Source organism: Prionailurus viverrinus, chromosome C1 (assembly GCF_022837055.1).
Source record: "Prionailurus viverrinus isolate Anna chromosome C1, UM_Priviv_1.0, whole genome shotgun sequence".
Lineage (NCBI taxonomy): Eukaryota > Metazoa > Chordata > Mammalia > Carnivora > Felidae > Prionailurus > Prionailurus viverrinus.
In genome coordinates, this window is record NC_062568.1 from 68211951 (window position 1) to 68225393 (window position 13443).

The following is a 13443-nucleotide window of genomic DNA, read 5'->3' on the forward strand; positions in this document are numbered from 1 at the left end:
AGAGATCTCCCAAACCTGAGTGGGCTACACTACTATACCTTAAAGAAAAAAAAAGTTAAGCCTCAACTGTATACAATGAAGGTAATTTCTCTCCTCGATTCTTGTCACATCCTTCACATTGTTCTTGCAAAGACTTTCTTTTATTTTTCTAGTTCTTCATTCAGCAACTCTTCAATTTCCTTCCCCCCACGTACAAATACTTTGATGTGTCTTTCCAATTAGCCTTTTACATATTTATTTAGCTACATGTGTATTTTTACAAATATACAGTGTGCAAAGCATAGTGTTTTTTTTAACTTTATCAGTTGCATTATGCTATAAATTTGTTTTTCTTTTGAGTTACAAAAAGTAATGTGTACATCTAGTTCACTACTTTTGATTGTTGCAAGGTATTCCGTCACAGGCTCATACCATACTTGGTTTCAATTTTCCTATGAATGAAAATCTAATATTGCAGTGAATATTGTCATACATATCTTCTTTGGGCCTATGTGTGGAAGCCGGTTTCCAAGATGTTTCCAAATGATCTCCACTTTCTGGTATTCATGCTCTTGTATAATCCTTTCCCACATTGTATCAGGGTTAGCCTGGGTGACCAACATCATATGGCAGAGTGATGGCCTGTGCATTCCCAGACTAGGTCATAAAATACATTGCTGCTTCCACCTTGTTTTCTTGGATCACTTGCTCTGGGTAAGCCCAACTATTGTGTTATGAGGATACCCATCTGGAACAGCCGATAGCTAGCACCAGCTTGCAAGCCAAATGACTGCAGCATCTTAGAAGTGGCTCCTACAGCCCGAGTTAAACTTTCAAATGACTGGAGCCCCAGCCAACATCTGGACTACAGTTTCATTAAAGACCCTGAGCCAAAACTACCCAACCAAGCTACTTCTGAGTTGTTGCTTTTTTTTAATTAAAGGATAGTTTACATATTAGCGTCAATTGTACATCATAGTGATTTATTTTGTATATACTATGAATTGATCTCCATGAGAAATGTAGTTACTGTCTACCACCATATGAAGTTATTACAATATTATTGACTCTGTTCCTATGCTGTACATTATATCCCCATGACTTTATTTTATAACTGGAAGTTTGTACCTCTTGATTCTCCTGCCTATTGCAGCCCCCCTCAAACCCTTCCTCTTCTGGTAACGGTGTGTTTCCTGTATCTATGAGTCTGTTTTGCTTGTTTTGTTTCTCCACATGTAAGTGAAATCATATGGTATTTGTCTTTGTCTGACTTATTTCACTTACCATAATACCTTCTAGGTTCATCTATATTGTCACAAATGGCAAGATTTCATTCCTTTTTTGTGGCTAATACTTCGTTGTGTGTGTGTGTGTGTGTGTGTGTGTGTGTGTGTGCACGCGCACAACGTATCGTCTTTGTCCATTCATCTGTTGACAGACATTTAGGTTGCTTCTATATCTTGGCTGTTGTTACAATGAACATAAGGGTGCATACATCTCTTCAAGTTGGTGTTTTTGTTTTCTTCAGATAAGTACCCAGAAATGGAATTGCTGGATCCTGTGGTATTGTTTTAATTTTTTGAGGAAACTCCATACTGTTTTCCATAGTGGCTGCACCAATTTATATTCCCAACAGTGTATAAGGGCTCCCTTTTCTCCACATCCTAGCCAATACTTGTTACTTTATGTCTTTTTGATAATAACCAATCTAATCAGTATGAAGTAATATCTCATTTTTGTTTTGATTTGCATTTCCCTGATTAGTATATTGAGCACTTTTTCACATGACTATTGGCCATCTGTATGTCTCCTTTGGAAAAATTTCTATTCAAATCCTCTGCTCATTTTTTATTTGGGTTGTTTTTTGATATTACATTGTGTGAATTCTTTATATATTTTGGATGTTAATCCCTTATTGGATGTATGTCTTGCAAATATCTCCTCCCATGCAGTAGGTTGCCTTTTCGTTTGTTAGTGGTTTCCTTCACTGTGCAAAAGCTTTTTAATTTGATGTAATCCCATTTGTTTATTTTTGCTTTTGTTGCCTGGAGAATGCTCCAAAAAATATTGCTAAGATTGATGTCAAACAGCTTACTGGCTATGTTTTCTTCTAAGAGTTTTATGGTTTTAGGTCTCACATTTAAGTTGTTAATCCATTTTGTAAATTTTTTTGTATATGGCATAAGATAATGGTCCAATTTCATGATTTTTCATGTAATTGTCTATTTTTTCCAGCACCAGGTATCAAAGAGACTGTCTTCTCCCCACTGCATATTCTTGCCTGCCTAGTCATAGATTAATTGATCATATATGCATAGGTTTTATTACTGGGCTCTCTATTCCATTGATGTGTTTGTTTTCATGCCAGTAGTATACTGTTTTGATTACTATAGCTTTGTATTATAGTTTGAAATCAGTAAGTGTAATGCCCTCAGCTTTGTTATTCCTTCTCAAGATTACTTTGGCTATCCCGGGTCTTTGTGGTTCCATACAAATTTTAGGATTGTTTGTTCCTTTTTTGTGAAAAACGCCATTGGTATTTTGATGAGGATTGTACTGAATCTGTAGATTGCTTTGGATACTAAGGTCATTTTAAAAATATTCTTCCAGTCTATGAGCACAGAATATCTTTGCATTTATTTGTGTCTTTAATCAATGTTTATAGTTTTTGGTGTACAAGTCTTTCACCTTGGTTAAATTTATTCCTAGGTATTTTATTCTTTTTTATGTCATTATAAATGGGATTATTTTCTTAATTTTTGTTCAATAGCTTGTTATTAGTGTATAGAAATGGAACTGATTTCTACATGTTACTGAATTATTACAGAAACTATGAGATAATAAATACTGTTTTAAGTCACTCAGTTTTGAGTAATTTGTTACATAACAGTAGAAAACTAACTGCAATAAGAATTTCTCTAGGATCTATACAAGTTAGGTATGTGCACGCTTTCCACGTTTTTGCCATGTTACTCTCCAGATGATTGCACCAGTTTACACACCTACCAGCAGTGAAAGAGGACTCTTCTTCCCCATCTTCCAACAAATGTTCAATTTTTGTATTATTTTTCACTAACAATTTATTATAGATATTGAATTTGAATATCATGTTTTGAAAAGTATCAAGCAATTTATCTAAATCATATTAGTAGCTTCAACTTTGTGTATGTTTGAAGTTTTGTGTTTTTTTTTTTATTAATGTAACTGTCATATCTAACCCTATCTGCTTTCTAGGGATGGTAAAAACTGCACCAAATTTTATTTCAACCAAATTTTATTTTCAAATTGATATTCAGGAGATGAAACATTTTGCATTTGTTCTAGTTAGTTGGGACAGCTGATATTGCTAAAGAAAAAGCTCAGGTATATTGAACAGAAAATATTGAAAGTTCTTAGGTATTCCTGGGGCCTGTATATATTTATGAGTTAACTACAGCAAAACTAGTGCTTGGAGGTGTGGTGGGTAAGGAGTTGGCTACATGCAGGGTTACAGGAAAAGCTAATTTGGATCCTCTGGATCTTCAGTCGAAGAGAATTTTGCACCTTAGTGTTTAAATCAAGAGAGAGGCAGTAGCAAAATATGAGATCTGTTTCTTTACCTTGATCATACATGTGAAAATCATTTGGGTTGTTCTCATTGGATGACTAAATAAAAGTGTTGTGGGGTATAAATTGTAGATAGTTCATTCTTGAACTTAAAAAAAATTCTAACTTTTTAACTAAAATAAGTTTTGAGAGAGAGTGAGCAGGGGAGGGGCAGAGAGAGAGGGAGACAAAGGATCCAAAGTGGGCTCTGTGCTGACAGCAGAGAGCCAGATGCAGGGCTTAAACTCAGGAACCGTGAGGTCATGGCCTGAGTTGAAGTCGGAGGCTTAACTAACTGAGACACCTAGGTGCCCCAAAATTAAAAACATTTTTTAAAAATAAGTATCAAGCTCGATTTCTAAGGGTATTCTTTTTTTTAATTTTTTTTTAACGTTTATATATTTTTGAGACAGAGACAGAGCATGAATGGGGGAGGGTCAGGGAGAGGGAGACACAGAATCTGAAACAGGCTCCAGGCTCTGGGCTGTCAGCACAGAGCCTGACTCGGGACTCAAACTCACGGACCGCACGATCATGACCTGAGCCGAAGTCGGCCGCCCAACCAACTGAGCCACCCAGGCGCTCCCATTTCTAAGGGTATTCTTATGCTCCCAGAACAGATTCCTTACCATCCCCTTTAATTAAAAAAAAAAAAAAAAAAAAAAAAAAAAGCCCTAATAATCATGGTAGTGGATATCAAAGAATATGGTGAATATTGAGGGGGAATTCAGTAGTGAATGATAGAGGACTAAGGCTTAGAGCCCTTTGGGAATAAATCTTGGGCTCTGAAGTGAAAGGAAAGCTCAATAAGTTCATTAGATTACCAAAGGTTAGTGAGACACATGATGTAGGTTTGTATGGGAGACAGTGTGATGCCTTGAGAAGCTATCTATATACGTATTCTAGTGATTCCTCCAATTGTCAAAACATGTTTACAATTTCTTTTTTAATATTGCTTTCAGCATTTGTGATACGCTTTTCTGAATATTTTCATTGTCGCAAAGCTAAAATTCTTTTGAATATAGAAGTGACTTTTTAAAAATAGATTCTATTCAGCCATTAAAAACTATCACGTAGATCTATATCAATATTGGTAAATGTAAAAGGTGATTATACTATAGAATGTATAGTAATTCTGTTAAAATATATTTAATGCACTTAGTGTGGGGAAAATTCTGAAGGGATGTATAAAAATGTTCACAGTGGTTTCTTCTCTGGTTGGTAGAATCTAAGAAGACTAACATCTCTGTCATCTTCCTTATCCATATATCATAATTATCTTTGCAACAAATGTGCATTATTTTCATTTTCACATTTAAAAAGACACAACCAAGTATGGTAGATTTAGGTGGTAAATACAATGTGAATATACTGAGTAATACCATTTCAGGATTAAAGATTGAGGCATAACATAATTGAGATGTGACTTTCACATCTATTCTCTTAAGTTAAATACATTTCTATTGTATAGATATTTTCCATGTGGAAGACACTTTAACTGTATTCATTTGCTGTTTCCTTATTTCCTTCCAGCATCCATGCTTGTAGATATTGGTTGGCCATGTGCTTCAGGGGAAAGTGGGCCCTTTTTCAGCCCCAGGAATGTAAATCTTAATTAGTACACCAAAGTGGCAAGTACACACCTCTTGAAAGTGCTTCACAAATGGGCAAGTGATACAATTCTGGGCAGTGACAGATGAGAGAAAGTCTACTAGGGGACTTCTGGAGAATTTTCCAGAGGAGTACTGTCCATAAGGGACATCGTGTCCATCACATTTTCTTCTTATGTAATAAAAAAACATGAATCTGAAACCAAAAATGCGGTGTTTTTTTCAAAAATGCATTTTTAACATCTTGAATTCTCTTAAAGAGCGTTAATAAAAAGACATTAGAAAATAAAGAACTGAGAAAATGACACAGGAGGAATAAGAAAAGTTTTTAATTAAATTATGGTACTTAGAATTTAAAAATCCATAAACAAGAAAAATACTTCTTGTACTAAAGAAGAGGAAAGGGCAAAGTGAAACAACCCTAATACATTCCTGAGTAGTTACTGTGGAACTGGGTAATTTCCTAAGCTCATTTCTCAGCTGGTCCAAACTTCAAGCAAATTTAGGACCCATTCCTATGCCCACCTGTTCTAATCACTCCAGCTCCTATCATGTCTCCCTCCTTTGAGCTCTTGGCTACCCTCAACCATATATTTTTGTACTCACTGACTGATTCTCACCCATTCCATTGCTATTGCAATTGCAATTGTATTTCGAGAGCATGTATTGCTAACTATTTAATTGCAAAGTTAGTTTTTCTTTAAATATATCATTTTAAAAGTTCTTCTATGTTCCTTAAGTAGCATTATTACAAGGAACAACTAGAAAATAAAGATAAAATAGGATTATTGCTCACAGTTACATAATTAAAGAAAAATGCATAAAATTTGAATCTTTAAGATTCTAAGTTGAAGTTCCAACTATTTTGAGACTGTCCTGTGAGAGAAAATAACCAGTCACTTATGTGATCAATGATCTCTACGAATTGTTACAATGTTTCTCTAGACTATTGGCAAGATACTTTAATATCTCACAAAAGTGCAAACTCATAGACTAGAGAACAGCTACAGCAAGGCATCCGTCTCTGAACTTGCCTTTCCCTGCAGCTAACCATATTGGCCTCAAGGTCTCTGTGCTGTACTATGTCATGTGTAGACAGGGGGTTGTTTTACATATTTTACTTACAGAATATTATAACCAATTTGCTCATCAAATTAGTGAAGATTAAATATTACTCAAGTCTGTCAAGAGTGTGGAGAAACAGACACAACCACATGTTGCCTAAAGTGCAAACCATACAGCACCCCCTGAAAAGCAATATGGCAGTATCTATTAGGAATTTTTACACCCTTATGCCCAGGAATTCTATTTCTATTTAACAATTTCCTTAGTAAATGTTCATGAATGTGGATAAAGATTTATGCTCAAAGCCATCTAATCCAGTACTGTTTATAATCACAAAAATACTGAAACAGGGAAAATGTTAAATAAATTGTTGCTGGAAATGTGAACTATTATACAGAATAATAAGCTACTGGAGAAATTTTAGGCATGGAGAATACTCAGGATATAAGTTTAAGTTTAAAAAGGAAGTTTGGGGCGCCTGGGTGGCGCAGTCGGTTAAGCGTCCGACTTCAGCCAGGTCACGATCTCGCGGTCCGTGAGTTCGAGCCCCGCGTCGGGCTCTGGGCTGATGGCTCGGAGCCTGGAGCCTGTTTCCGATTCTGTGTCTCCCTCTCTCTCTGCCCCTCCCCCGTTCATGCTCTGTCTCTCTGTCCCAAAAATAAATAAACGTTGAAAAAAAAAATTTTAAAAAGGAAGTTTGCAGGACTTTGTAAAATTACTGATATTTATATGAATGAAAGACTGAAAGGAAATATTATCTCTGGGCTTTTTCTTTTTCTTTTTTTTTTGAAGTGTAGTTGACACACAACATACTAGTTTCAGAGGTACAACACAGTGATTTAACGTTTATATACATCATGAAGTGATCACCATAAATCTAGCTACCATCTGTCACATTTTTACCTATATTCCCGATGCTATACATTGTATCCCTGTGTCTTATTTTATAACTAGAAGTTGTATCTTTTAATCCCCTTCCTCTATTTTGCCCATCTCCCACCTTCCCCCACTCTCTGGCAACCACCAGCTTGTTTTCTGTACCTGTGATTTGGTTTCTCTTTTGTTTTTTGGATTGCACATATAAGTGAAATCATGTGGTATATGTCTTTCCCTCTCTGACTTCTTTCACTTAGCAGAATACGCTTTGAGTGGGTAATGTTTGAGTGATGCAATTATTAGCTATTTTTCTTATTTATATTTCCTTTATTTCCTACAAAGAGTTCTATTATTCATACAGTCACAAAGTTGTTTTTAGAAACATACTATTTTGGCAATACTTTGGCATGTAATTAGGTGTCCAAAATCTCAGTCATGATGCACCCCTTAATTAAAAAATCACAGGAGCATCTCAAAATCATGAATTTTGATTGTCCCTTTTCTGTTTGTCTTTCACATTACAAATAATTTCCATTGATCTCAATTTCATCTTTAAAATGAGCATTTTATAATTTTTTTTTCAACGTTTATTTATTTTTGGGACAGAGAGAGACAGAGCATGAACGGGGGAAGGGCAGAGAGAGAGGGAGTCACAGAATCAGAAACAGGCTCCAGGCTCTGAGCCATCAGCCCAGAGCCCGACGCGGGGCTCGAACTCACAGACCGCAAGATCGTGACCTGGCTGAAGTCGGATGCTTAACCGACTGCGCCACCCAGGCGCCCCAAAATGAGCATTTTAGGGGGGACTGGGTGGCTCAGTTGGTTAAGCGTCTGACTTCGTTCAGGTCATGATCTCACGGTCTGCGAGTTCGAGCCCTGCATCGGGCTCTGTGCTGGCAGCTCAGAGCCTGGAGCCTGTTTCAGATTCTGTGTCTCCCTCTTTCTCTGACCCTCCCCTATTCATACTCTCGCTCTCTCTGTCTCAAAAATAAGTAAACGTTAAAAAAATTTAAAGAAAAATAAAATGAGCATTTTAGGTGCTAGGTCAAATAGATGACTTTGGTTTCCTCATTTTCTTTTTATAATGTTCCCTCATTAAACTCTAAAGTTGCATGGATTAAAAATAAAAGCTATCTCCTGATGGCTGATTTTATAAAACAATTCTTAAAGTAGACTGTATTATAGAATACCTCCCTCACATAACTGCAAACTGGGTATGCTTTTATTTTTTTTTAATTTTATTTTTTAAAATTTACATCCAAATTATTAGCATATAGTGCAACAATGATTTCAGGAGTAGATTCCTTAGTGCCCCTTACACATTTAGCCCATCCCCCCACCCCACAACCCCTCCAGTAACCCTCAATTTGTTCTCCATATTTAAGAATCTCTTCTGTTTTGTCCTTCTCCCTGTTTTTATATTATTTTTGTTTCCCTTCCCTTATGTTTATCTGTTTTGTCTCTTAAAGTCCTCATATGAGTGAAGTCATATGATTTGTCTTTCTCTAATTTCACTTAGCATAATACCCTCTAGTTCCATCCACGTAGTTGCAAATGGCAAGATTTCATTCTTTTTGATTGCCGAGTAATACTCCATTGTATATATATAGCACATCTTTATCCATTTATCCATCGATGGACATTTGGGCTCTTTCCATACATTGGCTATTGTTGATAGTGCTGCTATAAACATGGGTGGATAAATGCCTAGTAGTGCAACTGCTGGGTCATAGGGTAGTTCTATTTTTAGTTTTTTGAGGAACCTCCATACTGTTCTCCAGAGTGGCTGCACCAGCTTGCATTCCCATGGATATGCTTTTAATTTAAAAACAAAACAAAAAAGTCTGATCAACAGAAAACAAAAGACTTCTCTTAAAAGCTTTGTTTTGTAGTATTACTTCAATGATTTACCAGAAGAGAAGCTTCAGTTAGGTTCTAACAGCCTCATAACTCTATTCAATATGTAACTAATCTTCCTTTTAAGGAGGATAGTCTCTGTATTATAGCAATAGCAATAGCCAGTGTAAGCTGATATAGGACTGGATAAGTACCATTGCAAAAGGCAGCATGTATTCTGAAACAAGAAGGTGTCCTGTATATGCTGCTTAGTTTGAAACTGATCTAAGTTCTAGGATTGTAGTGGTTTATTTACAATGTGCCCACAGTGTCACTGGCATGAAATTATGTATTTTGATTGACGTTACTACAATTAAGTTATATAGCAAAATTATATTTATGTGACTAAACTATATTGACTTTTTTTCTTAAAGGTTGCTGATTTGCCAATATATACTTACTAATAACTAGCAAAATCATTAGCAGCTTTCAAAGTTTCAACAGTTCACTATATTCCTTAAATATTAGTTTTAAAATTTTTACAAAGAAAATTTAAAAATAAAATTTGTCTGTATCTTTGATTTTGCACCTGGGAGCCCTATAATGTCACGTACGTATCCTGTACTTGCACTTGGTTAACAAGCGTTAGCATGCTTAGGAACGTTTTTCTGCACAACCTTTTAATCTCAAAAGTGATTGGCAGGACGACTTTGTAGTCAATTACACGCGAAACCACGGTTCATTCGTGGGCCCAGGAGACACACTCAAAAAGGTCGGAGGAATGAACATCGGCTTCAAGGTGATACCAGGATATCCACAGGGGCCTGTCCAGTGAACAGCAGGAACAGCAGGAATCGCAGGAACCGCAGGCTTCCCTGAAGAGATGTAGGAAACCTGAGCACGAAGACAATGACAGAAAACACCAAGTCATGGACCGCTGAGAGCCGAGCTAGCCTAAACAGAAAAGAGAATCACGGAGGTCAGAGGAGAACAGACAATACACACGAGAAATGAGAAAGGAAGAAGCTTCAAAAACCCTGAACTGCAATAACCAGACAGTTGATACAATCCCACCTGTAAAACCATATTTCAGGCGCTCGTTAGGCCTTGGGACTTCAGTTTCCTCAACTAGGAAAAAAAAAAACAAACCTGTAAATAAAGGATCTTCCCCAAACTAAACTCATCTGGAACTGGCGCCAGAAGTGAGGGACATCCGCAGCGAAGGGAGGGAATGCACGCATGCGCCGCGGCGAGGGGCGGGCCCGGGGGCGGGGCCCGTTTCCATTCTCTTTGGATTTCCGCGTTTGCCAGCCCCGCCCGCCTCACCTGCGTGTCACGTGGTCCGCGCCGCTCCGAGGGCACCTGAGGGCGGATTCCGCAGGCCCTGGGTCTTCCAGGTGGAAGTGGCCGCATCCGTGGACAGGTTTAGCAGCGACAGAGGCAGGTGGGGGAGCATGGTTGGGGTCAGCCGGCGAAGCCTCCCTACTCGGGGTGTCTGAACCTCTGGTCCTCGGAATCTGGTTCCTAGCGCGCGACAGAGGCCAGCCAGCACCTGGACCAGAGCAGGGCGCGGCCGTGCGACCCGGGCCGGGAGCCGGGCGGGGACTGCGGGCGTTGCGTGGAAGCCGCAGCTGGGCCGTGTCAAAAGCCGCCTTGCGCCCCGGAAGGCCTGACTCCCCGCCGGCCAGCCGGCAGCCCTCCTTCCTGGGTGGCTCAGTCCGCTAAGGCCTGGCAGGCTCTCAGATTAGGGCACACTCTTGGTCCCTACGTGCAGGGGGAGTAAGTCGCGGGCTTTATTTGGGGAGACTTGGGGCATATCCCCGGTTTGCTTTGGATTAGATAGGGATGCGTGTGTTGACACTGGCGAGTTCACCGGCCGGCCCGGGGATGGAACCTCTGGAGTGACAGCTGAGCCCTGAGTGGAGACGCCCACACCCGGAGGCAGGAAGCGGTAGGCTTGAGAGAGCTCTTCCAAACAGGCTGTTCTTTCAAGTGGTAATGTCGCTGTTTGGTCTGAACTGCAAAGGGAGCTGAGTGCCACAAGGGTGTGGAAGCCAAAGTTTATTTGCAAGATTACCTATGTGTACCTGCACAGTTGGGATTTGGGAGTTCTCCCAGAAATCACCGCATGATCTTGCTTGTTTTCAGTGCGCTAGTACAGGTGACAATCTATCAGGACATAATGTGGTTTGCTTTTTGTTGTCGTTGTTGTTGTTGTTTTTTAAGACTTTATTGAAGTTTATGTTTGGAAAAATGCTGAAGTTTGGGCTATGATAAATATTGGTAAAGCTATGCTCCATATGTTTGTAAAGAATTCTGTAAGTAACATTTTAACAAGGGATAATGAATTACAATCTAAGAGTATTTCAGCGCCGATTATTGTTTCATTTTGCATTATTTTTTCCCCTGCTGGATTTTTTTTTTTTTTACTATTGGTAGATTTATTTTAAAATTTCTAATAACTTTATATTGTGTTCATATATGATACTTAAAGGTAAAACTCAAGTGGATTTGGGAAAAAAATATGCAATAAGTATTTATTTGAGCATGTTAGGTGCCTGACACTGTTTTGTGTGCTATGGATATAGAAATGAGCAAGATGGACAAGATCTCTACTCCCTTGGAAATTACATTGAGAAATAAGATCCCAAAAGCAAAGGGAAGAGAATTTCAACATGGAAAAACAACTTTATGGAGAGCTAGGACCAACTCCATTTGATCAGGGAGGCTGGAAGGAAATGAGGGAAAGGAGGAGTGGCAGGACTTGAGATCTGAGAAGCAGGCAAGAGCCAGATGATATAACATTTTGTAAGCAGTGACAAAGGGCTCGGATTTCATTCTAAATTTGTAAATTTGTTCTTAAGCGCAGTCTGGCTAAGTCCTTATTGCCACTCTTTCTCTTTGGTTTCGTTCTCTTGGTTTCCTTGACTTATTAAATTGTTTCTTCACCTCAAGTGTTCGATATCATTTTATTCTTTATTAAGCAAGATGGTGGACCACGAGAGCTTTCAACACTGCCAGTGAAATTTTGAATGAAACCGTTTGTTAGTTTTTATGAGTGAACCGTGCAGTTAAATGCATCTTAAAGGTAGAGCTTTAGCCTTGCCTCCATCCTCTGCAAGGAGCAGCCGAAACAGTTTCTTAAGAATGGAAAATCTTTTTGAGTTGAGAGTCGCCAATCTGGAATGAGGCATCTTTGAGAAGTAATTAGTTAAGGGAAAGGCTTCAGAGGTGAAATACATACTCAAGGTTTTGGATGTTCAGTATCAAATCAGTTTGAAGTTACACAACAAGGTTCTTTTTCAAGAGTTATGGAACTTTATTGGTGTGCCGGTTGTGACTGTGATCATCATTAGAGTTTATAGTCTTATTGGCATTTTCTCTCCCAATTATTTTTATCTCAAGTATAATAGTTTGTCCTGTAAAAATATGAATGTAGGAGCCATCTCTGAGAAAACTCTTGAATTCATTTTGACTCTTTTATGTGGACTTGAGTTGTATTTGATTCCGACGATGAAGTAATCTTTATTTAAAAATTGCAGGACATTTTACTTCAAATAAGAAACATGGTGAAACTAATCCACACATTAGCTGATCATGGTGATGATGTCAACTGCTGTGCATTCTCCTCTTCCCTCTTGGCCACTTGCTCTTTGGACAAAACAATTCGCCTGTACTCCCTCAGTGACTTTACTGAACTGCCCCACTCACCATTGAAGCTTCACACCTATGCTGTCCACTGCTGCTGTTTCTCCCCTTCAGGACATATTTTGGCTTCCTGTTCAACAGATGGTACCACTGTCCTATGGAATACTCAAAATGGAGAGCCTTTGGCAGTGATGGAACAGCCCAGTGGTAGCCCCGTGAGGGTTTGCCAGTTTTCCCCAGACTCCACTTGTTTGGTGTCAGGCGCAGCTGATGGAACGGTTGTTTTGTGGAATGCTCAGTCATACAAGTTATATAGGTACGAACATTTAAATCGTTTCTGCTTTAATATTTAAATTAAAATATTACAACGCTCAGTCGTACAAGTTGTATAGGTATGAATATTTAAATCCTATTAACAAGTCTACCAAAACAATAAAAATAGAAGGCAGAATATTTTGATGACTTGAAGAAGCAGATAATTTTCAGACAACACAAGGAATAACATTTTGACTTGATTTCTGAAGGACATAAAAACAGATGTGTAAGTGGTTCTTATAGTAGATCTGCTTGGCTCTGAGAGTTTTATATTTCCAATCTTTCTCTTGTAAAATAAGGATTAATCTGTTAGACTTTTATGGATTTTGACTTTAAGAGCTAGACGAAGAAAATGGTCTTTTGAATAAGGTTCAGTAATTTTAGGCTTTATTTTTGTCACTCATGACCCAGGTGTTCTCAATAATAGACTAATGGTAGGTAAGTCTCACCTAAAGAGACACAGCTATTTTCCTGACTAGGATTCTTGCTGGGTGAATAATCAACCCCAATCCCAGATAAAAGAACCTTG

At 38.3% G+C, this 13443-nt stretch overlaps 1 protein-coding gene across 7 annotated transcripts in view; it reads left to right on the top strand.

The window, feature by feature from the left end:
• The first annotated feature begins 10261 nt into the window (after positions 1 to 10261).
• The window catches only part of WDSUB1 (WD repeat, sterile alpha motif and U-box domain containing 1), a 51135-nt gene continuing 47953 nt past the window's right edge, over positions 10262 to 13443 (top strand). The window contains exons 1-2 of one of the 7 annotated variants that reach the window (XM_047870187.1): positions 10262 to 10395; positions 12494 to 12915. In XM_047870187.1, the coding sequence (XP_047726143.1) occupies positions 12518 to 12915 (398 nt within the window). In that variant the 5' untranslated portion in view covers positions 10262 to 10395; positions 12494 to 12517. Of the gene's footprint in view, positions 10396 to 10541; positions 10903 to 10930; positions 11113 to 12493; positions 12916 to 13443 lie in introns of those variants that run through there. The other 6 variants (XM_047870188.1, XM_047870192.1, XM_047870191.1 and 3 more) reach the window with 6 other exon arrangements.